Here is a 24,609-nt window from a genome sequence, read left to right as displayed (position 1 = left end):
CAGCATGTTATTCTATTTCCCAATCCCCGCAGAATACCTGCTTGGCACTAGCATACAAGGAGAAGAGCTGCAGTTATTTGAAGCTAGACAACAGCTCCTTGGTTTTATCCTTCAAATCTTCCCATGGTATCAACCCTTGCTGCGTAGTCAGGTCCCACAAGCTTAGTTACCCAGCTTTCCTCATGTGATAGGCTCAGGACATCCTGGAAACACTCTGGAGTACCTGGGGAATCCCACACAGGTCCATAGCTAGAGTTGTAACCTCTACCCATTGACTTCCTTACTCCACATCATAGTCTAAGGGCTACACTCAGGACCTTCAGACAGACATTTTTTAATAAAATTGGTGCCACAAATCTATATGAAAATCCTGATGCTCCTACCCCAGCAATAATTTCTGAAAGTATCTCCCTCCTCTGAGTCATCCAGGGTCCCCAAGAGTGTCCTACTCTTCTTAAACTGGAAAGTCTCACCGTACGTATTTAGATTTGGGAAAGCCAACCCCCCCTATGACCAGCCTCCTTCTCAGTTTTTTCCAGGAGAGGTTGGACCCTCCACTGCCCCCAGAAAACATATAATCTTCCCTTGTACCTTGGCAATATATTTTTACTAGGAAATTCAAGGGGGATACAATTAGAAAACTATGTCAGCTTAGGGAGGATCGTCATTTCAATTAAGCTTGCTCTTCCATAGATCGTCAATGGCAGATTCCTCCAACTACACAGTAACCAATCTATTTCCTTTGCCAATCTCGATAGTTTAAGTGTTGGGACAGCTCCAAGTGACTGGATAACTGTAATACCTAAGTATTTCAATTCTAGGACTACTTCTTCCCAGTTATCTATATTCTAACACATCATTTCTAATTCCTGAGTGTTCACCAAGTACCCCGACAAGGCATCAAACTCCTCTTCTACCGGGGGGATAGTCCAAATGGGGTCGGATGTATAAATAATCAGATCATCAGTAAAAAGAGTGACTTTAACAATCAATTGGTTTATGGTGAAGGGGACTACTTGTTCAAATGGTTCAATATATACATCAAACTGGAGGGGGAAGGGGCCACTCCTGCCTCATACCACAGGAGATCGGAAAACTCTCTGTTAACTCACTATTAAACAAGATTCTGGCTGTGGAGTTGGTGTATAGATTCTGTAGCGTGGAAATAAAACATAGGTTAAAACCTAATAACCTTATACCGCTAACACCTCCCACAGGAAAACCCAACAGACCCTGTTGAAAGCCTTGGCAGCGTTGATGGTAGCAACTGCCAGGGAGCTGGTTGTGGCCAGATCAATACAACCAATTAAATACTGCATGGGGTTGTGGATTTGGCACTTCTGGACAGACCCCTTCTGATCCCCATGGATCAGCTGGGGTGCTATTTTGGCCAGTCTGCCATGTAAGATGATAGCAAATACCTTATAATCAGCATTTAAAAGAGAGAAAGGTCAGTAGGAGTCTGCCTTCTTGGGATCTTTGGCAGGTTTTAATATCAAAACTAGCATAGCTTCCTTCCATGACTGTGGTATCTGGCAATTGTCACGATATATACTATTGAACAGTTCCTCCCACATCAGCACAGTTACCTCTTTTAGCCTCTCATACAGCTCTGAAGGAATAGCATCTGGCCCTGCAGCCTTCTCATTCTTAGCACAACTCAGATGTTCCCGAATTTCAGTATTGGTGATCCGCACCCCAATTGCCTCTTTTCCTATCTCTGTAAAACCGCAAAGGTCCCTGTCTCTCAACCAGTTACAGATATCTTCCATGACCGGAGAGACCTCCTCTATATATAATGCAGCGAACATGGCAACCAAGTGCTCCTGAGTTTCCCCCGATTTCTTAGAGATATTTCACTGTGGGTTAATGATTAGCTTCTTAGTGATGTTACTTGATCTCTCTGATTTTGCTTTCCAGGCCAAGAGTGCATCTACTCTCTCCCCATTTTTAAATAAATTGGAGCTCCTTTCAAGTCATCCCTCCCTAAACCTTTTTTTCAGCATAAGTGTGAAATTCAGCTGGGCCTCATCCAATTTCTTTTGAATAATTGCATTATTCTGAGAAGGGTTTTGCCCTTGCCCATCCTCATCCCCATACCCTTGCAGGATCCCTTGCAGTGCCCCAATTTCTTGTTCCATGGCTACAAGTGCTGCTTTTTCTAATGTACGCTTCTGACAAGCCAGACTATGCACCTTCCTGCACGGAAAGGCTTTGAAAGTATCCCAAACTCCCAGAGGGGAGGCCAGCCCTTATTATCCGTAAATAAGTCCCTGCTAGCCTTTTCCAGCTTTATAACATTTTCATCATCTTGCAAAATGGCGCAGTTAACTGGTCATCTCACGTTCTGCCTTTGTACCAGACATTCAACGACAGTAATGTGCACAGCAGCATGGTCTGGGATATGCCCAGTTAGATGAGAAGTCCCTTGAATCCTGTCTATTATGTTCTTGTTGACGAAGAAATAGCCCAGCCATCAAAAAGTGGCCCTATTTCTTAGTATGAAATATGTATCCCTAGTCTGCCCTGTCATATGCTGCCACACGTTGACCAGCACCAAATCCTGCAAACTGCTCTTTTTGCCTAGTCCTGGAGATAATGACACAGTCCCTCCTCTTTGATATGTCAAATATGGGATCCATCAAAGTACTGAAATCAACCACCAGTATCACCAGCAGGGGGGACTCTATCAGAATCCACTCCAGAGTAGAGATGGGAGAGGGATCATCTGTGCTCGGATTGTAAAACCCACCACAAATGAATTCATAATCCTGGCATCTCATGTCACAAACCACCCATCTGCCAGTACTGTCCATTTTTGAGGCCAGAATCTCCACAGCTGTTCCTTCCCGTGCTAAAATAGCAATCCCCTTACAAAATTCCACCTGATTTGATACTAGGTAGCTCCATATCCATCTGCACTAGGTGTAAACACTTTTAACCTCAGACGGGGTTAAATGGGTCTCCTGCAGCACCATAGCCTTACACCCGCTCTCCTCAAGATAACACAGAATTATCCTTTGCCTTTTTTAATCTTAGACCATTGATGTTCCACCAAAGAAAACATATATCTTTGCCTGCCATGGAATAGTATTGTGTTTTTTAACCCACTCTCTGACTTATGAGGGTATATACAGTGTACACAGCAGACGACATCAGGAACAGCAATGAAAGCTCGGAGAACATGATGACATTATTTGTTTTTGTTTTTTCTCCATTGCTCCACACCAAGTGCTCCTGCCCACCCCCCTCCCTGCGGAACCCTCCCTCTACTTAAGGGCATATATAACGCCATTGCGACACTCCCTAGGAGGGACTCACATACACTTCCCTCTACACCCCACCTTCACTGCCCAGGATGCCCAGGGTGGTACTCAAATGCTACAAATAATGAAGAGTTGAATGAAGGGCCTCAATAGTTAGCATGCTTCTTAATTGAAGCGATCAGCCCATCATGTGCATCCAATTGCTCCACATGACCTGCAACATTGCCGGGAATTTTAACTGTGCCTTTACACCTAGTTTATGCAGTTCATCCATTCGCCTGCCCAACTCCCACTTCCCTTTGTTGGTGGCTTTAGAGACACTGGACCTTATGGAGAAAAAATACCCTTTAAATGTATAGGGGCCATCCTTTAATGCAGCACCCACAATAACTTCTCTTGTCGTATTACCAAGAGAGTTCACTAAGGGCCAGATGTATGAATCTGCCCATTGCGATTCAGTAATTGCGATTTTTAAGAAATCGCAATTACCGACTCGCAAAGGGCAATGTATCACATTTGCGATTCGGTAATTGCGATTTCTTAAAAATCGCAAATGCAATTACCGAATCGCAAATTGCGATACTGGCCCCATTCGCAGCTATGGGCCTGTTGGCCCACAGCTGTGATTTTTTTGCATTTCGCAAATTGCGATTTTTGAAACAGAAATCGCAATTTGTGAAAAGCAAAGGGCCAGGGTGCTGGGGGCCTAAGGCCCCCTCTCCTGCACCCCATTTTTTTGTTTTACACATGTAAAGTACACACATGCCAAAAGGGCATGTGTGCTTTACATTTCAAATTTAAAAATGTAGTTTTACTGCATTTTTAAATTTTGCACCAGGTTACCACCTGGTTGCAGGTCATGGTATTTTGCACTTGCAAAATACCATTCTGCGAAAAATCACAATTTGCGATTTTTTGCAAAATTGCTTTGCGGCCTGGATTTTGCGAATCGCAAATTGCGATTCGCAAAATCCAGGTCGCAATGCAGAAAATCGCAATTTTTGCGTTTTTTGGTCTGCGAATGCAGTTGAAGCATTGCAGACCCCGATTTTGCACTTGCAAACGGCCGATTTCACTGTTTGCGAGTGCAAAATCAGATGATACATCTGGCCCTAAGATCTTTCCATGTTTCGCATGATTGGGATTCCTTTTGAAAGGGTCTCTATGTACTCTCTGGATCTCCTGGTCTAAGTTCATATCGGGGCTCTCTTTCAGGACTCAGCCCCTAAATAGTGTTATAACAAAGGACTTGGCCATATGTACGAACACTTTTTCCCATAGACACAGAATGGGTAAAAACCTTTGCTACATCTGGCCTACACCTTCCTCTATCTTTGGGTCATTCGGAAACCTCAAGCTATTCCTTCTAGCATTATTCTCAACCCTTTCCAGACCCTCCCTCAGAACTTTATTGTTCTTAGTCAGCTGGGAGATACCAAGGCCCATATTTATACTTTTTTTGCATCACATTTGTGCCATTTTTTTAATGTAAAAACAGCGCAAACTTACAAATTATAATTGTGTTTTGTAAGTTTGGGCTAGTTTAGCATCAAAAAATGAAGCAAATGCAGGGCAAAAAAAGCATAAATATGGGCCCAAGTACATTATGCTTATTATCTTGCTTAATCTGAATGACTCCTTCCTCTAGTTTCATCATTCATTCAGCAAATTCATCCATTTTTAGAGATAAGGCTGATCAGGCCGCCTTGATTTCTGATTGGTTAGCCTCTAAGACTTCGAACCTTCTCTCTAGCTAGGCCCTCAAATTCTGCAATATGGCTGTGATTGAATCCTCAGCCACCCCCCCCCCCCCCCCCCACAGATGCAGTCCCAAATAACCAACCAGTCCCCCAAGGGGGGCACTGATCCTCTCTCTCTGATTCTGGGATACTAGATCTGAGTCTCCTGCTGTTTCTGACCCCTGCATGAGTGGCAACACCTCAAACGTATTACTAGATATTTGTAGCGGAGACACAGTTGTATCCATGCCTGGTCCCTGGACCTTTATTATTGCAAGAAACCTCCTCTTGGCAACATGGACGGGAACGGCCTATTTCTGTTTGGGATCCTATGACTGAACCCCCCTCTGGTCTTGTGCTTGACGCTGCTGCAGCAATCACTCTAAAGAAAAAAATGTTGGGAGGGGATTACCCTACTCTGACCTTTACACTGGGCTGCAGTAACCATCTGACCGCCATCGCTTCTCCCCCTACCACTACCACTAAAAGGTCTTGCAGATATCTTCTGAACAGGCACTGCCGAGGTTTCAGGCACCCCAGAAGTCCCAGGGGCCAAATTTAAATCAAGACTTACTGCTGTCTTGTTTGAAGGGTGTGTTTGCAGCGCGTACCTTGATTTTCCTCCCAGGTTACCACAAATTTCTCCATAGATGCTAGAACAGGCTGTGATGACCTCTTCTCTGGAACTCCACAGCGCAACCGGTGAGACTGATGAGGCTGGCTCCTCGTTGCTCCATTCAAAAATTCCCAGCACACCGGAAAGCTACAACGGTCACTCTTGTACCCTGCGCGAGGTCCCAGAAAGACACAGCTTCCCCCGCACTCAGCACTTCTCATTTGTTCCAACGTCCGGCTTTCTGGAAGCAACTTGTGCTGACTCTTCCACTGAAGACCTGGGAGAAGATCAGCCTTGAGCGCTGAAACTCTCACACTGCACACCTCCACCAGGACGCTCCGGAACCTACTTTCCCCATCCCTTTAAATTGTTTCTGATCCTGCAGAGCCTTTACAAAATATCGACCCCAACAAGAAGCTCTGAACTTGTACCCTACTGTTCCTGGGCATCTCTCTGGGTGGTGGGTACCAAGTACACGTATCACATTCTAGGAGTTGATTGATCTCAGTTCTTTGTTCTTCTTGCATAGTTGTGAAATCCTTTTGTAGTCACTGGCAGAACCATTTTCCACATCAAGTTATCCTCTTGTCTCAAGGCAGATGCAGCTTCTCCTTCAGGGTTAGTCCTCACACAGCACCTTAATCACCAGGCAGCTAGACCTATAACTCCTCAGGCAGGCATCTCCTCAGGTGAATACAATCCAGCAGTCAGTTTACATTTTGTTTCTCAGGTGATCAACAACATTCTTTGTATGATTCTTGCCCAGGCTTTCACCCCTGGTAAGGAAGCCAGGAATTAGGCAATGTGGAATTTGAGCTCAAATAGTTCCATCCATCCTCCTGGATGCATCCAATCTCTGGTATATGTGAATGCTTGCACACAGACCCAGATTTCTAGTTTTGATAGCGACAATGTGGATTTCTGAGCTCCATCGCTAGATCTCGTTTCAGGCAGTTCCTTACATTTTATGTATTAGTCTCAGATGTGTTAGGCTTAAGTCTCTGTGAATGAAGCTTTATCAGGAAGAAAGGTGGAGGCTGGAGCCCCTGTCTGAGAAAGGCACAAAAGAGGCTGAGGAGTCCTCAGACAGTTAACGCTGCCTGCAGTAAAACCTTGAAGGAAGAACAAGGCAGGAAGGAGGCAGGGGTGGTTTTTACTCTTCAAAAGGTCTCCCTTTTTCTTTTACAACTGCCCGGTCCACTTTAGAGAAAGATGAGAATGTTCCTACAATCTTCACCCTTGTTTTGCAGGATTTCTACAGCCTCCATCATGTGTACCATTCACACACGGGGATCCAAAATCAATTGACCTTTTCCCTCAGTGATGCACTCTGCACACTTGTGCGCTACAATCTTCCAAGGCCTCTTATCCTAGCTGCCCACAGAAGCTGGCTTTACATTGAAAAGTAGTCATTGTGGTTTGCAGTTCATAAACAATTTACTCAGAGCTGCCTGTGGGAGAGACTCTCTTACAGAGGCTCACCACATAGCAGAAGCAAAAAACAGGCAGTTTTCACAAGGTAAAACACATTTCCTAGCAGATCCGTAGGTTCATTGCTTGCTGGAGTCTTCACAAATATACGTTCAAGGCATTTACTTGATTTATGAAATATATGAGGAACACCCAGAAGAGGTCAGAGACTTGAACACTTCGGAAAAATTGTAAGGGGAAGGTATTGAAAGGATATGAAGTGTGTGTTCTTTGTTAGAAGTTTAGCAGGAGTATGTATTCTAAGAAAATGAGGGTGCAGCCAAGAGGCAACAAACAGTGGGACGCAATAAAAGGGTCCCTGATAAATTGTTTTCTATTTTACACATTGCGGGAAGGAAACAAAGCACAGGGTAGAATTAGGAACATTTATGAACTTTGATTTTGTAGGATGAGTGGAGTATATTTCATAAGAATTTAGAAAAAAATAGCACCTGTATTAAAGTTACTTTAAGTTACCTCTCTGTCATATTCATCTTTAGTTTGGACCACTTGGCCTGATATCTGATTTTCATCTTGCCTTTTTTCATTTCCAGAAAAGAAGGGATTGTGTCCGATGGCTCCCAGCTACCCAACTTGTGCCGACCTCCACAGCCCACCAGTGAATGAATGCAGCTCAGACCAGCAATGCCCAGGAGATGAGAAATGCTGTGAATATGGCTGCAGGCTACAGTGCATGATCCCAGTACACGGTACTGAACTAGCAATAATACCAACCATTAGAAGCTTTGGCTCCCGAGATAACTTGAGGTGATCCAGAACTATATTTGAGTTGAAGAAATTCTACTATGTTTTTTAAAAACTACAACAGCCTCATTGGCTCCACTTACACAAGATATTTCAATTCCAATCCACCTTCTTTACCCATTGCAACTATTAGTTCTTGAGTCCGGTCTTTTTGAGGTAAATGTTTGTTATATATCATCCTGAAAAGGTCTTGGGCTGTAATTCTCAGGGTATTCCTACATTTAACTATTGTTGATGGGGTGATACCTCCTTCTATGCCCCAGGTGCTCTCCTGTGGTATAGCCTGCCAGACTGCCTTAGACTGAGCTCCTCCTGTCATTCTTTGCACAAATGTCATGGCTATCTTGCTACAACTAATTCACCCTGTGTTTTCAGGGATAACTCCTAAGCCATCTCCGTCCGTTACCTGCCCCTTCTTTTGGCTCCACATACCAGAATGTCTTAGGTTTAGGAAATCATTAAATAGAATTCTCTCTCTGGAAGTTCTAAACACACTAAATTACAAAAAGAGAGAAGGCTTGTGTGTCTTTGCTGGGATTTAATCTCCTGAGCTGAAGATCACCATACATGACAAAGTGAAGAGTGTGGCTTATTGTGCCATCTCACCAGAATCTTGAATGATTTTTCTGTGATCCACAATTACTGATTCAGGAGAAAACATATTTAGAGAAATCTTCCCTCACAAAAACCCAACCTGCTGAATGCCTTTCATATCGAAAACACCCTCTGCTCCCTGCCCTTTTTAGGATCACATAGAAACCCTCTTTTTCTTTCAGTTGGAAGTCTCTTTGTTCTCTTTCTCCACCTCCAGTGCTGTCCTCCTTCTCCACCTTCTCCCTCTCTTTCTTTCTTCCTGGCATCCCCTCTCTTCCTATACCCTTCACAGTCTCTACCTTTTCCTTAACAGTTTTATTTTTCTGGACCCAATTATCTACTCTTGCCTTCAGGCTAGAACTTCTAACCCTACCCGTACCCCAGTACCTCTACCCATATCTACACCCCTAGGATCCCTACGTATTCTTACAACCTAGTACTGCTACCCCTGCATTTAAGCTTGATTCGCTTGCACTGACCTATTCCTTAATACCTCTTCCTGTGCCTATACTCTAGTACAGCTCTCTATACCTTTGTATCTCTTCCCTTTCATGTATCCTACTACCTCTACCCTTACTTACAGCCTCATTGATATGCCCCTACCCTACCATTTCTATTCCTATCTATACCCTAGTATCCCTATCAATTCTTGTAGCCTAGCATGTCTCCAACTATATTTACCCTGGCCTTTACCTCTACCTTGATCCCTTAGTAACTCTTTCTATGCTATACCCTAATACATTTACCTAAGCTATAGTACCTCTCCCACAGCCTATACTATAGTATCCTTAGCATATCTCATGACCCAGTACTCCTCTTCCTATTTTTATCTTTCCTATCCCTTTGCACCTCTACCAATGCCTATACTCTAGTACAAGTTCCGAGTTCAGGGCACTGTCTTACATTAGTTATACCTGGTTGACCTAACAAAATGGCAGAGATAGCAGGAGTGACATGTCATTCCTTAGGAAAACAATGAAATCACAGTGTGGACCCATTAACCCAATGAAGGCCCTTGATAAACTAAAGATAGTAATCAGGGCTTCTCTAGGCTAATTTACTTATTTTTGCTACTGAATACGTGACCCCTGAGACCAAAGGACAGTGCCAAAAGGCAAGCCAGGCAGCGCAGGTGCTAACCCTCGTCACCGCTACATAGTGATGTGAACTCTGAATTGAATCAGAACTGAATCACAGAGCCATCCCAAATGTCCCAAGTGTCCCGCAACACATGTCAACAGGCCACTCAGTTTCAGAGCTTTTTGAGGCAACCAATAATTATAAAGTGTCTTCTTATTGTACAGTACTATTGTAACAACCTACAAGAGGTGCACTGTCACTCTGGTTACCTTGGGAGCAGCAGGCAGATACCCACTTTGTAACATATTGACACCAAACATCCTCCGATCCAATCGGGATCTGATTCTGAGCACTTGCATCATGGGAAGAATAGGACAAATGATGCAGGAATGGGCAGGCAACCTAACTCCTGGGTCTAGGTATGTTGTAGTGGCTGCAGTTCTTTCTTCAGGTGTCTTCTATCCCAGGAAACAGGCCAAACCTCTAGTACTGTATTGCGCCAAAGAGTGTGGGCCCAAAGAATCTGCCTGCTCCGTTGCTTACGATGTGAAGCAAAGACAGACACGTTGACTTGGCAGGGGGTGGGAAGATATAACACAGGCAGGCAAGTAGGCAGTGGGAGACTATAGGCTTAAGGCAAGCGCTGAACCTATGAAACACCATACTTACACCTTAGTCCTACAATCAAATGATTCCTTCCGATGGCCATGTTCTGGATATTCAGATCAATACTGTGGTTACTGAGAAGATAAACAATGGCCCCCTAGTGTTGAAAAAAGGAGAAAACTGGTTGTGTGGCCAGTCCTAGTACTAACAAACAGCCTATTTGGTTTCTCACTGCTGTGAGTGCTGCCTCTCTCATAGGAGTGCATTGGAAATGCCCTTTCATTTAGATAAGGGGTATTGTTTGATCTGTGAGGGGTAGCATGGGCATTTTGGTATGGTTGTAATGGTAGTGAAAAATGCTGCTTACTGGTGTAGGTGGATTCTATGTTACCATTGTAGAAATGCCACTTTTAGGATGTGGGCATTGTAGAAAGGTACACTCTTTCTAGGAATGGTTACCCCATTTTTCTGCCTGATGTCATTGTGCTTGACTGTGTTCACTGGGATCCTGCTAACCAGGACCACAGTGATTATGCTCTCTCTCTCAGAACTCTGTATTTCACCCACAATTGGCACACTTGGGCCCCATTGTAAGTCCCTAGTATATGGTACCTAGGCCCTCAGGGCATTGGGGTTCCAGGGGATCCCTAGGGGCTGTAGCATATATTTTGCCACCCATAGGGAGGCCATGCTAAGGCTTCTGCAGGACTGCCATTGCAACCTGTGTGAAAAGGTGCAAGCACCCTTTCACTGCCATTTTTACTACACCAGGTCACTTATAAGTCAACCCAATGGCAGGCCTTCTAGCCCAGAAGGCATGTTGCAAAGTACCTGTGTGTGAGGGGCCCCCTGCACTCGAAAAGGTGCCCCCACGAACTCCAGGCCCATTTTCCCAGACTTTGTGAGTGAAGGGATGCTATTTTATGCGTGTATTTGACATAGGTCACTACCTGTGTCCAGTGGCATAACGGTGACTCTGAACATAGGCATGTTTGGTATCAAACATGTTGGAATCATACCCCAAGGATTTTTTAAGCATTGGTTGTATGTTTCATTGCTCTCTGGGGGCTCCTTAGAAGACCCCTTGTACTACAATTACAGCCTTCTGAGGGATTTTGGGCAGTCCAAGCTGCAGCCACCTCCCAGACAGGTTTCTGCCCTCCTGTTGCTTGAGAAGCTCAAGCCCAAGAAGGCACAACAAAGGATTTCCTTTGGGAGAGGGGTGTTACACCTCCACTTTGACTTCTGACCGAAAAAAACTGCATCTGGACTCTTCAGGACCCCACAAGCTGCAACAAAGAAGTAAGACACCTTCTGCAACATTGTATCTCCGGCTCCTTCCAGCAACTGCAACATTTCCCGGTCGTGCATCCTCTGAAGTCAGCCCGTCTTCAGCCTGCATCAGAAGGAAGAAGGAATCTCCCTTGGGGTGAAGGAGTCACTCCCCTGCTTCTGAAGGCACCAACTGCGATGACGACCGGCTGTGTGGATCCCCTCTCCTGCTGAGCTGTGTGGATCCTACATCGCTTCCAACTGTCCAACTTGGGTTGAGGTAAGTCATTGCATGCCCACGCAGTACAGTACCCCCATGCACCATGTCCTTTCGAACTGCCAAGGCTTGTTTCCATCCTTCCTCCAAGATCTTCTGAAATCCTGAAGCTCAAGCCGCCAGAACTCCTTCCTGCGATGCTCAGCTTCCTGAGGGGTTCTCCAGCGGCGTGGGAGCTTTTCTTGTAGTGCTGAATGGGCCTCTTCTGCGACTCTCCTGTCCCTGTCCTGTGGGACTCCTGTGGGTGCTGCCTGGGCTTCTGTGGACTCTCTGTGTTGCTGAGGGCGTCCCTCTGACTCCTCCTTCTGGGTAGAGTCCACCTGGTCCTTCCTGGTTCCCGGCAGCTCAACTTTCCACTTCCCATGATTTTTGCGGGTGCCAAGGCTTGTCAGCCGAACCCAAACATGCAAACTCAACCGCAATCCTCCTTTCAGCCTGGGACATTGCCTGCATCCTCCAGTAACCCGATTTTGTCTTCTTGGGTGCAGTGCTGACTCTTCTTCCTCACCGGTGGTTCACCTTTTCCACCTTCATCCTGGTGGGTAGAAGCTCCTGCCCTTCCTGGACTCTGTTGTGCTTCTTGGACTTGGTCCCCTTTTTTTCACAGGTCTTCTTGTCCAGGAATCCACTGTTGGTGCTTTGCAGTCTCTTCTGGGCTTTGCACAATTCTTCTTTTCTCTGAGTATGATCAGGGAAATTTACAGTGATTTACTCCTGCTTGACTGTCCGCTGGGGTGGGTTGTGCTACTTACCTTTTGGCTTTCCTAGTACTCTCAGCTCCCCTCTACACACTACACATTCCTAGTTGGGGGACCGACTTTCGCATTCCACTGGTTTGTGCTCCTCCTTGGCCTATTTCTAATTATTGTAATTTTCACTATTTGCACTGTTTTCTTACAGTTTTTATGCTTATTTCTGCATACTAGTGTATATAATTTGTGTATTACTTACCTCCTAAGGGACTATAGTCACTAAGGTATTTTTAGCATTGTGTCACCAAAATAAAGTACCTTTATTTTTGTAACACTGAGCATTTTCTTTCATGTGTGTGAGTACTGTGTGAATACAGTGGTACTGCATTAGCTTTGCATGTCGCCTAGATATCCCTTGGCTGCTCATCCACAGCTACCTCTAGAGAGCCTGGCTTCTAGACACTGACTACATTACACTAATAAGGGATACCTGGATCTGGTATAAGGTGTAAGTACCATAGGTACCCGCCACACAGCAGGCCAGCCTCCTAGAGGCATTTTTCTGTGCTTATTACTCTGGTGCTTTTGCAGCTTGACTCCAATCTATGTTTTGGGTAGAGTGACAGCTGGGCTTTGAGTAACTTACCAGACAGCCATTTCACAGGGATGGTGAAGATGCAATAAGAATACATCTGTATACTGAGTGGTCTTCCTGGGCTGGGAGTGGTAGAAGCAAGGCACACTTACATTTGTATAGGCTGTGCCGTGCCCCAACACAAAAGGCTAATTTACCCCCTACTGATTTCTGGAGCGGGTGTGGAGCAGAAGGGGCATTCCTGGGACTGCTCAGAGCTGTTTGAAACCATCTTTCCACTCAGAAGCTGGGCAATATGAGTATAAGTAGACTTTATTTTATGTACCTTATTAAAAAATGAACAGAGACACAGTATGGACTGGACACCAGGCGCCTCTGCAAGGACTGATCTGCTGTTGTGCGGGCCTGTGATCATCCAAGGTCACTAGAAGGACTCTTACTTTAGATGGCAATGAGCCTGTATGCTGGCCTGCTGCTTGTCCTCCTGCCCTGAGTGCCCCCCAGCTGCCTCTAGGGGCTGGGTGGTGTGCCACTCTTCCCTCTACACTCATGTTCATATAGCGCGAGGGAAGCGCTGTACCCTTTTTAGGTCGAGCGTTAGTGTTTGACCTGGTGTATACTTTTAGTATACTTACACCGTGGGTTAAAGCCATTTCATTTTTCGGTTGCCATGTCCTTTAAAAAGTCTTGCTCGCTAGTGGTCAGTTCTTTCTTTTTCTCCCTCCTACTTCTGTTTGAGACCAGTGGCCTAGTATTGTATTCTTCCACTTTGGTTTCTTTATCTGTTTCTATGAGGACTATTTTTGACATTTCTTTGGTGATCCCCTTTCACTGTGCTGTTTAGGCCGGTAGCTGCCTGCCTTTAATTGCAGCATTCCATTCCTCCCACCTCCTACCAAGCCGACATATGATTTGACTTTATTCTAGAAATGTCCTCTACTGTGCTCCTAAAATAAGCTTATTTGACTAAATAAACACCATATGCCCTCTCTCTCTAGGGCCCCTTCCTGCCAGCACTCACAACATTGCACACATGGCATTGCTTATCTCATTTATGGGGCTATAAATCTTCTCAGGCTGCTCTGCTAACTTCATTAGAGCTTTTTTTGGTTTTTAGCTCGTCAGCGCTGCAATGAACTTGTCTCTGTTGCTGGAGCCCATCCACAACTGTCCCTCTTCACTGTTCTTGGTGTCCACTCTTGGTGGGCCTCCTATGTTAACTGCACAAGCTCTTGATGGTACTTTCTCTGTGTTAATGGTGCAAGCTCTTGGTAGTTTGAAACTTCAGTGCACTAGCTCGAAAGCTGCTTCCCACAGCAGTGGATGAACAGAAGAATGTCTTAGCCCCTGAGAGAGGTGCAGATTCAGGTGGAGTTTGTGGGGGGGCAGGAGAGGCACATCTGGCATCAGATTGGCAGGGCTGTAGATGGGGGCCCTGTTATCAGGAGGAGGGGGATTGGCAGCGGGGACTGCCAGTCTCCGGGGCAGGAGCCGTCTCTCGTGTGCGGTGACTGACTGCTGCTGTCCCTGGTCCTGTTTTACACACAGCTCTATTGCTGAGCGCCGACGGGAGGACAGTGAAAGAGAGGGTAAACAGAGGGAAGAGACCCCAGGAGACAAAGAGAGGGAGCATGGCTGTCTCAGCACCTCCGTTGGCCATCTCTGCCAGCCCCAGCGAGGGCTTGTTCAGGTTAACCGCCTCTTCTCCAGTCCAACAGAGTTCCCCTCGCCTCAGCAGCAGCATGCTCAACAGTTTCATCACCAGCAGCAGTAACAACAGAGTAGTAGCAGCAGTGCTGGCAGAGTGGGCAGTGTTCCCTGAGTGTGAGATGGTCGACCTGCACAGGGTGAATGGGGCCTCCCTTTTGGTTGAGGGTCAGGAGTTCATCTGCTTGCCGCAGGTCTTCACCCTCTTCCTCAAGCACCTGGTTCCTTTTTTTTCCAGCACTCCATCGCAGGGGCATGTGTATATCTTGCTCTCCCCTTGTGCTTTTTCCCTTTCTCGCATACCCACAATCTCCGCTTTGTCCTCCCTAGCCTTCTTTACAGTGAGGAACCACATCAATCAATCCCTAAGCACCAACGTTATCCTGCTAATGTCAATGACTTAGGCCCATATCTATACTTTTTTAGCACCACATTTGCGGCATTCTTCGACAAAAATGTTGCACACTTACAAAATACAATGATATTTTGTAAGTTTGTGCCGCTTTTGCGTAAAAAAATGGCGCAAATGTAGTGCTAAAAAAGTGTAAATATGGGCCTTAAATTCTTAGGCCCATATCTATCATTTTTTAGCGTCGCATTTGTGTCATTTTTTTGATGCAAAAACAGTGGAAACATGCAAAATATAATTGAATCTCCGTGAGATGTAATAAAAGTTCACTGCAAGAAGTCCCAGCACAGAAGAATGTGCAGGTCATATTTGAGATTGATGATAATGTTTGTTTACCTGTGTTTTCTGTCGACTGTTTTAAGCCTTACTACTATTTTCAATGCCCGCCGGAGAATTTTCTGGTTATAAGAATAATAACTGGATGGCTTTATCAGGAATCCTGGCCCCTTTCCACCCTGTGTTCAGGGAGAGCCCATATTTGTATTGAACATGAAGCAGTGATACCTGTTTCCTTGAGGGTGTAGGAAAATCAGATTTTACACCATGTTAATCTCCATCTAGAAAGTGAAAGCTGACATTTAGGATTAATTCTTTGGGCATCAGCAAGTCTTTTGAAATATATCACAGCCCACTTTTCATGTGTGATATCCCCCTGCTCCTCCAGCCTTTAGCTGGCACAGGCTAGGGTGCCAAATATTTCAACAGACATATTTTTGCTACTTGATGTGTGTTTTCGCCCCTCACATCCTGTTGTGACATCCAGCTCCACACTGTTGACATTCTCCTGTTGGAGACGGAAAGAGGATTAATCTATTCAGAAAACCCACTTAGTGAAGGACACCACTATAATTTTAGCGTGATGCATACCAGCCATAAAGGCCAAATCCAGAGATGATAGAAGGCAAAAACTACACTGAGGTCAAGCATACGGCTGATGCCAGGTGTGAAGAAGGTTTCGGAGGAGTTTAACTGAAGAGAAGCAAAACATTTTTCCAGGAAGTCGCATCATCTTTACTCTCCCCATCATGGACAGTCTATCAAAATTATATCACAGTTAAAGTATCTCTTGGCCAACCCCTAAGCAATACGTAGTTGCCTTTCCTAACTCTCCGAAAATCCTTGTCCACTCCAGAACCCAGTGGAGCTGCCAGAGTGCCATGGCCCTTGCAAGCAAGGGAAAATTGTTCCACTGTTAGTCCAGTAGGAGGTTAAAAAGCCATAAGCTGGCTGCAGTTGGCCTACTGCACTTTAGGCCCCTGGTGGAAATGCCCTTGCTGCACTGATGATAACTACACCCCTGGCAAAGTGACTGCAAGTGATTAATCATTCTGGAACCTTGAAACATCCAACTGCAGCCCTCAGCAGGAAAATGAGCCACTAACCAAAAAACAACATCCACATGTTAGAATAGCAATAAGCCCCGACAGAGGAGTTTGTAAGACTGCTCACCAAGGGCTTTGTTGCCAAAGAGGGATTTTAATGCTTTTAATGCCTGTACCCCATTATGGACTTTCCTAAGCTAGACAATTGACAAGATCATTTAGGTATCAACATAAATGCAGGGATCAGTATAAATAAAACTTTAGTTCATTCTACAATCTAAATTTTGACATCACATCTCTCAAACAGAATATACAGAGAGTGGGCTTTAGGGATCATCACTTCCAACTATTGGTTTTCTTAGACCAACCTCTTTTAACCGTTGGATTGTGACTTTTTCAAAATTATGCCTTGGGCAGCCCATTTGAGTATTTATCTGCCATCCAATGCTAGTGTTTGGGTGTATCCTTCTGCGTCCGCTCAAGTGCTTGCATTGAGAGACTCCCTTACAAATATTGCCTCTCAGTCCAGTCTCCAGTTTTTCTTGTTTTGTTCCTTCCTGCCTCTCCTTCCACTGTATACTCTTTGGTCCCCGCTAACCACCCTCTCCTATAACTCATTCGCTAGTCCCTTCTTCACCTGTGTGCTTCTCATTAATCTCAACTGCCAGACTCTCATATCTCCCTCCTGTTCAGTTAAGCTGCCTCTTCTGTTATTATGTTTGTATGCAGTCAATGCTTTTAAAATCTAGGCTGGCATTGTCAATGTAAAGGAATAATAAAACGTTTAACACATAGAACTATATGCGGCCCCCTTTTTCTTTGATCATAACTCTTTTGATCCCCCTCATTCTCTGGGTTAAATGCCATGAAGTTGCCCTTGTGGCTTCTTTGGTGCTATAACAGTTTAGGTAAACACACTAGAAAGGGTTGCATATCTAGGACATCACAGCCAGTCTGTTGGAATGAAGCAAAAATACTCCCATGATGGTGACCTAGATGTGTCCTCTTTCCTGCAGCGACAGGCCTGGGAGGGTTGCTGTGGCAACTGGCATACATTCACTACACTCCAAATTAAAGCACATAGGTAAAAGACATTGTCATTTATAACGCCAATAACTCTAACTCTCACAAATGCGAGACTGATTGCATTGCAAATGCTTGTTTTTCTTTTCTTGCAAAGAGCATGAAGAGTGCTTTATTTCTAATTTATTGCCTGATGGGGCAGAAGAATGAAGCACCTGTGTCATCCTGTGTGTGCCCCCCCTTCAACGTGGGAGAGGGCATGAGGAGCTGTGAAACTAGCACAGACGAGGCACGCTCTTGGAAGTGTCCCCGGGCTACAAGCAGGCACCTGTTTTGGTGCTCTCACCACCTCAGCCTGAACAGCAACATCAAATGACGCCAGCTCTCCTGGAGGACCCGGGATTTTGATGAGATCAAGGTTTCCTGCTGGCCAGGTGGGAGTGTGGAGGTGCACGGCCCAAGCGAGGAGGATCGTTCCACTGAGCTTTATCATGCTGTGGGGAGACGGGTGACTTTCTACAACGGAGGAGAGAAAGAGCCATCTGGAGCTGCTCCTTCCTCCCCTCACAACATCAGAAAGCTAAGGAAGCCTGCCCCGCGCCACGAGAGTCCTGGACAGGGTGTGGGAGCCTTGCACAATGAGAGTCCATGGTTTCCTATGCGGGGAGACTAGGAAAAGTCTCCCCACCAACAGAGTAGACGTGTGGGTACCTTCTCCTTCCTCCTGAGGTCACCATACCATGTGGGGAGGGCCTTGACCCTGGAGAGATTCGTCCTAGAAGCATTGTGTTTTGGCAAGCATATTACAGCTGTAGGACAGAAGGAGAACCTCAACAGAGACCCCGTACCTGCCCGGCTACCTGCAATTGTCCCATTACCCCTGAGAGAAGGGCAGGAGCTCCTGGATTTGGGAAAGTGTGTCACAGTATGCACTCAATGTTTCTACATCATTCTCATACCCTGAATCCCACTTCATGCCGTGATTGCCCTGTTGGGAGGAGAGGGTATCTTTTTCCAGAGGGGTAGTGCAGAATGAGGCTAAGACATATTCCATATGAAAATGTTTTCCTAGTGTGTGCATTTGTCTGGGTGAGACCGATGACCTGCCATGTGAGAATGTTTCATTCTATGTGCCTTTATTTTAGTAATAATGCTGATCTAACTACTGCTTGTGTTGCAGAATACCAGTAACCTATGTGTTTACCTGACTACTGCTTGCTTTCGCAAAGTACTGGTAACCTGTGTGATGTTCTGACAACTGCTTGTGTAGCAGGGCATTACTGATACACGTTGTGTTTGGTCTAATGACATTTTGAGCAATACAGTTTATTCTTATATAACTGGTTATGGTGTTTCTTTTGTGGTGTATGTATGGTGGCACTAGTGTGTGTTGTGCAAATGCTTTACACATTACCTCTGGGATAAGCCTGACTGCTCGTGCCAAGCTACCAAGGAGGTGAGCAGGGGTTTTCTTGAGTGTTTAGCTCCCTTGTCTTGACTAGAGTGGTGGTCCCTGCCTGGCTGAGGTGCCTACTCTAGTCAACCAGGAACTCCATTTCTAAGACTGGACAAGAATATAGAATAAAACATACACATAACAATCAGGCCCAGCAGTAAAATAATTCTGTTCTTCAAAGACCAGGGTTCAAAGAGCTGTGTGGCAGGTCTAACACAACGTTCAAGTTTAAATGGGGTATATGTAATATAGTTAGCAAACAAAGCTGTTAAATCAATGTTTTTATAACAATAAAGCACTTCTACAATAGATTATCTTTAAATGTAAAATCCCAGACAGGCAGAACTCTTATTCAATAATTCTTTGCTTCTGTTTCAGATAAAGTTAGTATCTGTCCGGCCTTCAACAGGTCCATCTGTCCACATTCCCATCCTTCTCCCGCAGAATGCAGCCATGACAATCAGTGCCCAGGAACTGAGCGGTGCTGTTGCTATGGAAACTGCAGGATGGAGTGTACATCTAAAGGTGAGGGGACTTCAAGGTCTAATGTAGGAATTAACTGTAGAATCTTTCAAAGAGTCCAAATAAAATATTGAGAGTGATAACCAAATCTGTTTCAATGACAAGACAGCATAGCCATTGACATAGCCAGTACATCTTGCCTCCAGTTAGGCAAGTGTTTGGTAATAGTTGCCCAACTTTGTGTGTGTGTTGACCACGGCTGCCCTAGAAAATACAATGAATTAGTAACACGTTGGGCAAGAAGGATGTGGAAGTTGGGAGTAAACTTTTTTGCAGAATAGACTACATTAGCAGATTAAGCTATATCTTCACAAAGTTTGTTATAAAAAGGTGTCAGAGGATTCTTGCATTGTAAGTGGTGAACTTGAAAGACATGCCCAACAGAATATTGGGTAAAACTTACTTTTGGCAAAGGGCTGATCTTTTTGTTGCATTGTTAAGAAAACATTAGGTGGTATTATACTTTTTGAAACACAGCTTCTAGGTTGCTTAAGAGTATGGTTACTACCATGGCTAAAGTGACACTTCCCAGCCTTCAATACCTCCCTGTGCTTGACCTGGAAGAGTCTCCCAGATGTAAGTTGCTCTGTTGTCTAAGTTCTTAGTAGATCATTATCAAGATCTTAAAGCGAATATTCATGTGCACTACCATCCAAGGAAGATGAATGATGTTCAAGCCAGTGTAATTTTAAACTCTAAACAGATCAAAGACCATGGTCACTATTGGTGAGGTCATAGGTACTAGATTTAGCACAACGTGTTAAGTAATAGTATGCAGCTGTGGTTTCCCAACCCAGTCATAAATGATAAGGAGTCTTTAAGCAAGGGATTCTTTCATCAGCTCTTCTTCCTGATGCCCACAGTTATGATTGGTACCCAAACATCCGTGAGGACTAGGGAGGGAGTTGAGCTCCAATAGACACCACAGCTAAGAAAGACTATGACCCAGATAAAGGTTTGTCCTTTAGCAGAAGTCACTGCCTCTCCGATAGTAGAAAATGATCCACAGTACCATGGATGGTTAACTGACCAGTTTCTAACCAATAACAGTTGAATTCAACAAAGTGTAGTGGAGCATATTTAGCTTATGACCAAACAATGGTTGGATTGATTGATTTCATGAAAAGTATCAGAGTCAAGAGACAGTGCTTATCATTGTGGTTTCTGAGAGCACAGAGCATTACGAGTAAAGTTGGACTTTTGGTCAAAGTTTAGACTTTTGGTCTAAACGTAGAACAAAAGTCTACTCTTAGACCAAAAGTCTAACTTTACTATTAGTAAAGTTAGACTTTAGATCTAAACTTAGACCTTTGGTTTAAACGTATATTTTTGGTCAAAGTTTACCTTTGTGAATCAGCTCACTGTTTTTATCTAGAGTATGAAGGCTGGAATTTAGCTGTACCTTTCCAGACTTGTTTTTAGCAATAACAACTGCTGAAAGTAATTCTGAGGAATCTGTTAGCTCTATGATATTCTTGTTATACATATCATCCAATTATGTTTTGAGACTTTCTTTAATACGTAGGGGTTATTGTCTAGCCTTATGGTTAGTGGAAAGGACATCTACTTTCAACTTAATAAAATGACAAAATTCTTTAACGCATGCCAACTTTTCATAAACAACACTGCTTTATGCTTTATCCTTGTCCAAAATGTGAATGGCATTAGAATTGCATTACACTCTAGAGTTGGGCAATTCAGCTACAGTAATATGAATGGCAGATTCAGGAGGATTCCCAATCTGCCAAGGTTGTACCAACCACAGTATTGATGATTTTTCCAGCAACATACATTTTTGTAAAAATGGTGCAGCCTTTAAATTATAACCATTCTTCACAATAAGCAAGCATGGTTAAATCTTGTGATTGGGACACCTGCATTTTCCCTATCCTTATACTTAATTGTGAGAAGAGTATTCACAACTAAGTGTTCTATTATCTCAATACAATTCACCCTTGTAAATTTGGGTTTTGAACTCATGCTAACGCTTGGAAGTGACCTATTTTTTTTACACATATTACGTTTACCTATAGTTGGGCATATTTGTGCATTATTTAAATTAGTTTTATAACCTCATCAGTGTTTTTTTTTAAGACATGCTTTTCTTCTTTATCACCAATAGCACATACACTTGTAGAAGCTGAGAAACCTTTTGAAACTAATACCGTTCCGAAACATAGTGAATCGTTTTAGCATTTAGCAATGTCAAGAACTTGATCTAATGAGGATTACTGAACGGAAGGTGTCATTCTTAAGTCTTTTTGGACACACACTTAAAGGAATACTGATCCCTCGTGTAAATGTCTGTGTTGTCCACATACTCACAAACTCACACTTCACTGCTAAAATTGTAAGTGTTGATACACATTCATTTACAGTCTTCTTAACCAATGGGTGTCTTACAAAAACTGTGCCTTTCAGTAATGATACTAGACTCCTCTGTGAAAGATTTTTCTAAAGCAGCAACAGCCTCCTTACATTCATCCCAAGATGGAAATTGCCCTTGTGGTGTGTCTACGTCATGAGAGTTGTTAACAAGCTCTTCAATAGAATCACCCAACAGACTGAACAGCAGTACTTTGTTCCTTTCTGATGAAACATTCTTTTCATCAGTTGCTATAAAACAGATTCAACGAAACCGTGCCATGGACTTCGTTGAAGTGTAGTTTTTCCAGGATTTTGCAAAAATAATTTGGACTGGTTGAAGAAAAGAGCTAGTAGCCATGACTAAATGGAGTAAGTGTAAAGAAGAAAATGGTCACTTTTCCATGATTAAACAGAAATGAACAACTTGAAAATACTTTTGTGATGCAGCAGGCCGTGTGGAGAAAATAATTAATAAATCTAAGAAAATTTAGATCCCCTCTTATGTTTTTCTTCAATATAAAATATGTACTATTTTTTCAAGATGCATAAAATTTCAGGTAAGAATCCTAACCAGGCACAGGAAGCAACTTGTAAATACTAAGGGACAGATTTAAGAAAAGTGTTGCTGCAACCATTGCACTGCTACGTTTCTTGCACCCCTTAGCGCCCCCCTTCTAGCCACCATGTATGCGCCGTATCTAAGATATGGCGCACCATGATGGTAGTTAGGGAACTAGCGTCAAAATTATTGATGATAATTCGGAGCTTTGCAGGATTAGCGTCAAAAACCTTGACACTATCCTGCATGGCCCATTGAGGCCCATTATGATTAATGGTGTGCCTCCTTTAAATGCCTGCTCTGAGCAGGCGTTAAACGTGCTGAAAAAATGACGCAAAGACATCTCTTAGATTTCTTTGTCCCATCTTTTCAGACCCCCCAACAGGGGAAAGCCTCCTTTGCACATGTTATGCATTATGCATGGCACATGGATGAGGTAGTGCAAAGGATTACAAATTGGCGCAATGCATGCATCACGCTAGTTTGTAAATCTGGCGAGGTGTTTTTGGCCATTTAACTCCACATTAGTGTAAAATAATGACACTAATGTGTCGTTAGGTGGCGCAAGGTGCTCTTAAATCTGCCCCCCAAAATCTTGTACAACTGTTCTCTTGTCCTGACGATGAAGTTGTAGTGTGATAGACCGCTGTGGACAAGAGCAATAGTTATCTATTAGGGATTATGGTGTCCTGTGATGTGCATTGAAGCAGAAACACACTGGCACTCTTTGTCAAATTGTTATGTGGTGGCACTCCAGGAAGGCAAGGAGATCTTTTGTAATTTTCATATGGTTTATTTCAGACAGCTTATCCAAAGACCCACAAGGCATCAGACCGTGGAAACAGCTGCTCCAAACACTGCTGGAAAGCAATGTCATGACATTCCAAGCAGCAGGGGGGTCACACATAGGTTCCGAATTTCAACTGAGCAAACAAGCATTGGTCAACTAAACCAACATCCCTATACAACTCTTCATACTCTGTACCGTGCCCAACAGATGTAAACATTTCAAACAGGTCAAGCCTAAAACCTTCAACAGACCAGTTAGGGATTGTTCACAATAAGCAAGCATGGTTACATCTTGTTTCCCAAACCTTCAACAGACCAGTTAGGGATTGTCCAAAGAGCCACATCCCACAGGCTGCACTGATCCCAGATCTAGAACTCCAGTAGAATGAATTTGTAATGGCTTTATCAAATAAAAACAGTCAAACAAGTATTTCTTTCTTTTAATAGTTAATTGTTTGTTTTTAACAAACATATCATCATAATTGAAAACATTTTCTCTATAGAAAACTAGAAACAAATGCTAAATAGAAGTTGTTAACACAACAAAAACATTTTGCCAATAAAAGACAGAAGCTCCTCAATCGTCAGTCAAATAACAAGAATCAGTCGGTGTCAATGGTGAGTATTATTTATTAACATCACCGAAAAAATTGTGTTTCTAATGAAAAGCACAAGCCCTTCTATTATAACTGATGTGAATCAGTCTCATTCCTTGATCATGTTGAATAATAGGGTAGAAGCTTTGTACATCTACATTGACTAATAGATAGTTACAGTCCCAGGGAATGTCATAACTTTTTTAATGAGAAATATCCTTAGTGTCCTTAAAAAGGGATGGTAAAAATTGTACAAACTGAGACACACTGGCATTAACATGTTTAACTACTCTTTCTTTACTAGATCATATCCCAAAGATAACACACCTTCATGAACCCAATCTTATGCATCTTGAAAAGAAATAGATAATTGGAGCTCTTGGTATTCTTACACAGATGTATTTATATTCATCATCTTCTAAACGTTAAGAAGTGTACAACTTTGGAACTGTGATATGAATCCTCATGCCTCTCTACAATGCCTCTTGTAGCAAAATAAGATTTTATTTATAATATTTTATTTACTGATATTCACTCGCAAAATTTCTATTCTTACATAGTAATTAAGGAAAAGCTAACATTCGACACAACATGGCACTGAAGAAGTGAAATCAATTAACACATATTATAGGATCAATGTTGGTGTGCACCTGCTATTCCTGGCTTGCTCTTTAGTACCCCTTACATGTTTCCTGCTACACTTGGTCTTCTCCATGAAGTTATTAGTTAGAAACAAATGCAAGTAAGGCTAGAAAGAGGTGGCCACCTTACTTCAGTAAGCACTAACTCCATTCCACAACTTTTCACTTACAAATCCTTGGTTTCAGGTGTGTTAGTTTAATTAGGTCACTGGAAGCATAACACAACTGCAAAACTCGGAATGCTTT

The 24,609-nt window shown here is 43.6% G+C and overlaps 1 protein-coding gene across 1 annotated transcript in view; it reads left to right on the top strand.

Moving 5' to 3' along the window:
* LOC138297202 (uncharacterized) overlaps nt 1–24,609 on the top strand; it is a 153,397-nt gene that overhangs the window by 41,406 nt on the left and 87,382 nt on the right. The window contains exons 5-6 of the mRNA XM_069236689.1: nt 7,646–7,801; nt 19,268–19,414. Coding sequence (XP_069092790.1) covers nt 7,646–7,801; nt 19,268–19,414 — 303 coding nt within the window. The remainder of the gene's footprint in view (nt 1–7,645; nt 7,802–19,267; nt 19,415–24,609) is intronic.

This window comes from Pleurodeles waltl, chromosome 5 (assembly GCF_031143425.1).
Source record: "Pleurodeles waltl isolate 20211129_DDA chromosome 5, aPleWal1.hap1.20221129, whole genome shotgun sequence".
Lineage (NCBI taxonomy): Eukaryota > Metazoa > Chordata > Amphibia > Caudata > Salamandridae > Pleurodeles > Pleurodeles waltl.
Note: the sequence above shows the minus strand (reverse complement) of the source record. Positions and strands in the feature narration are given on the sequence as shown.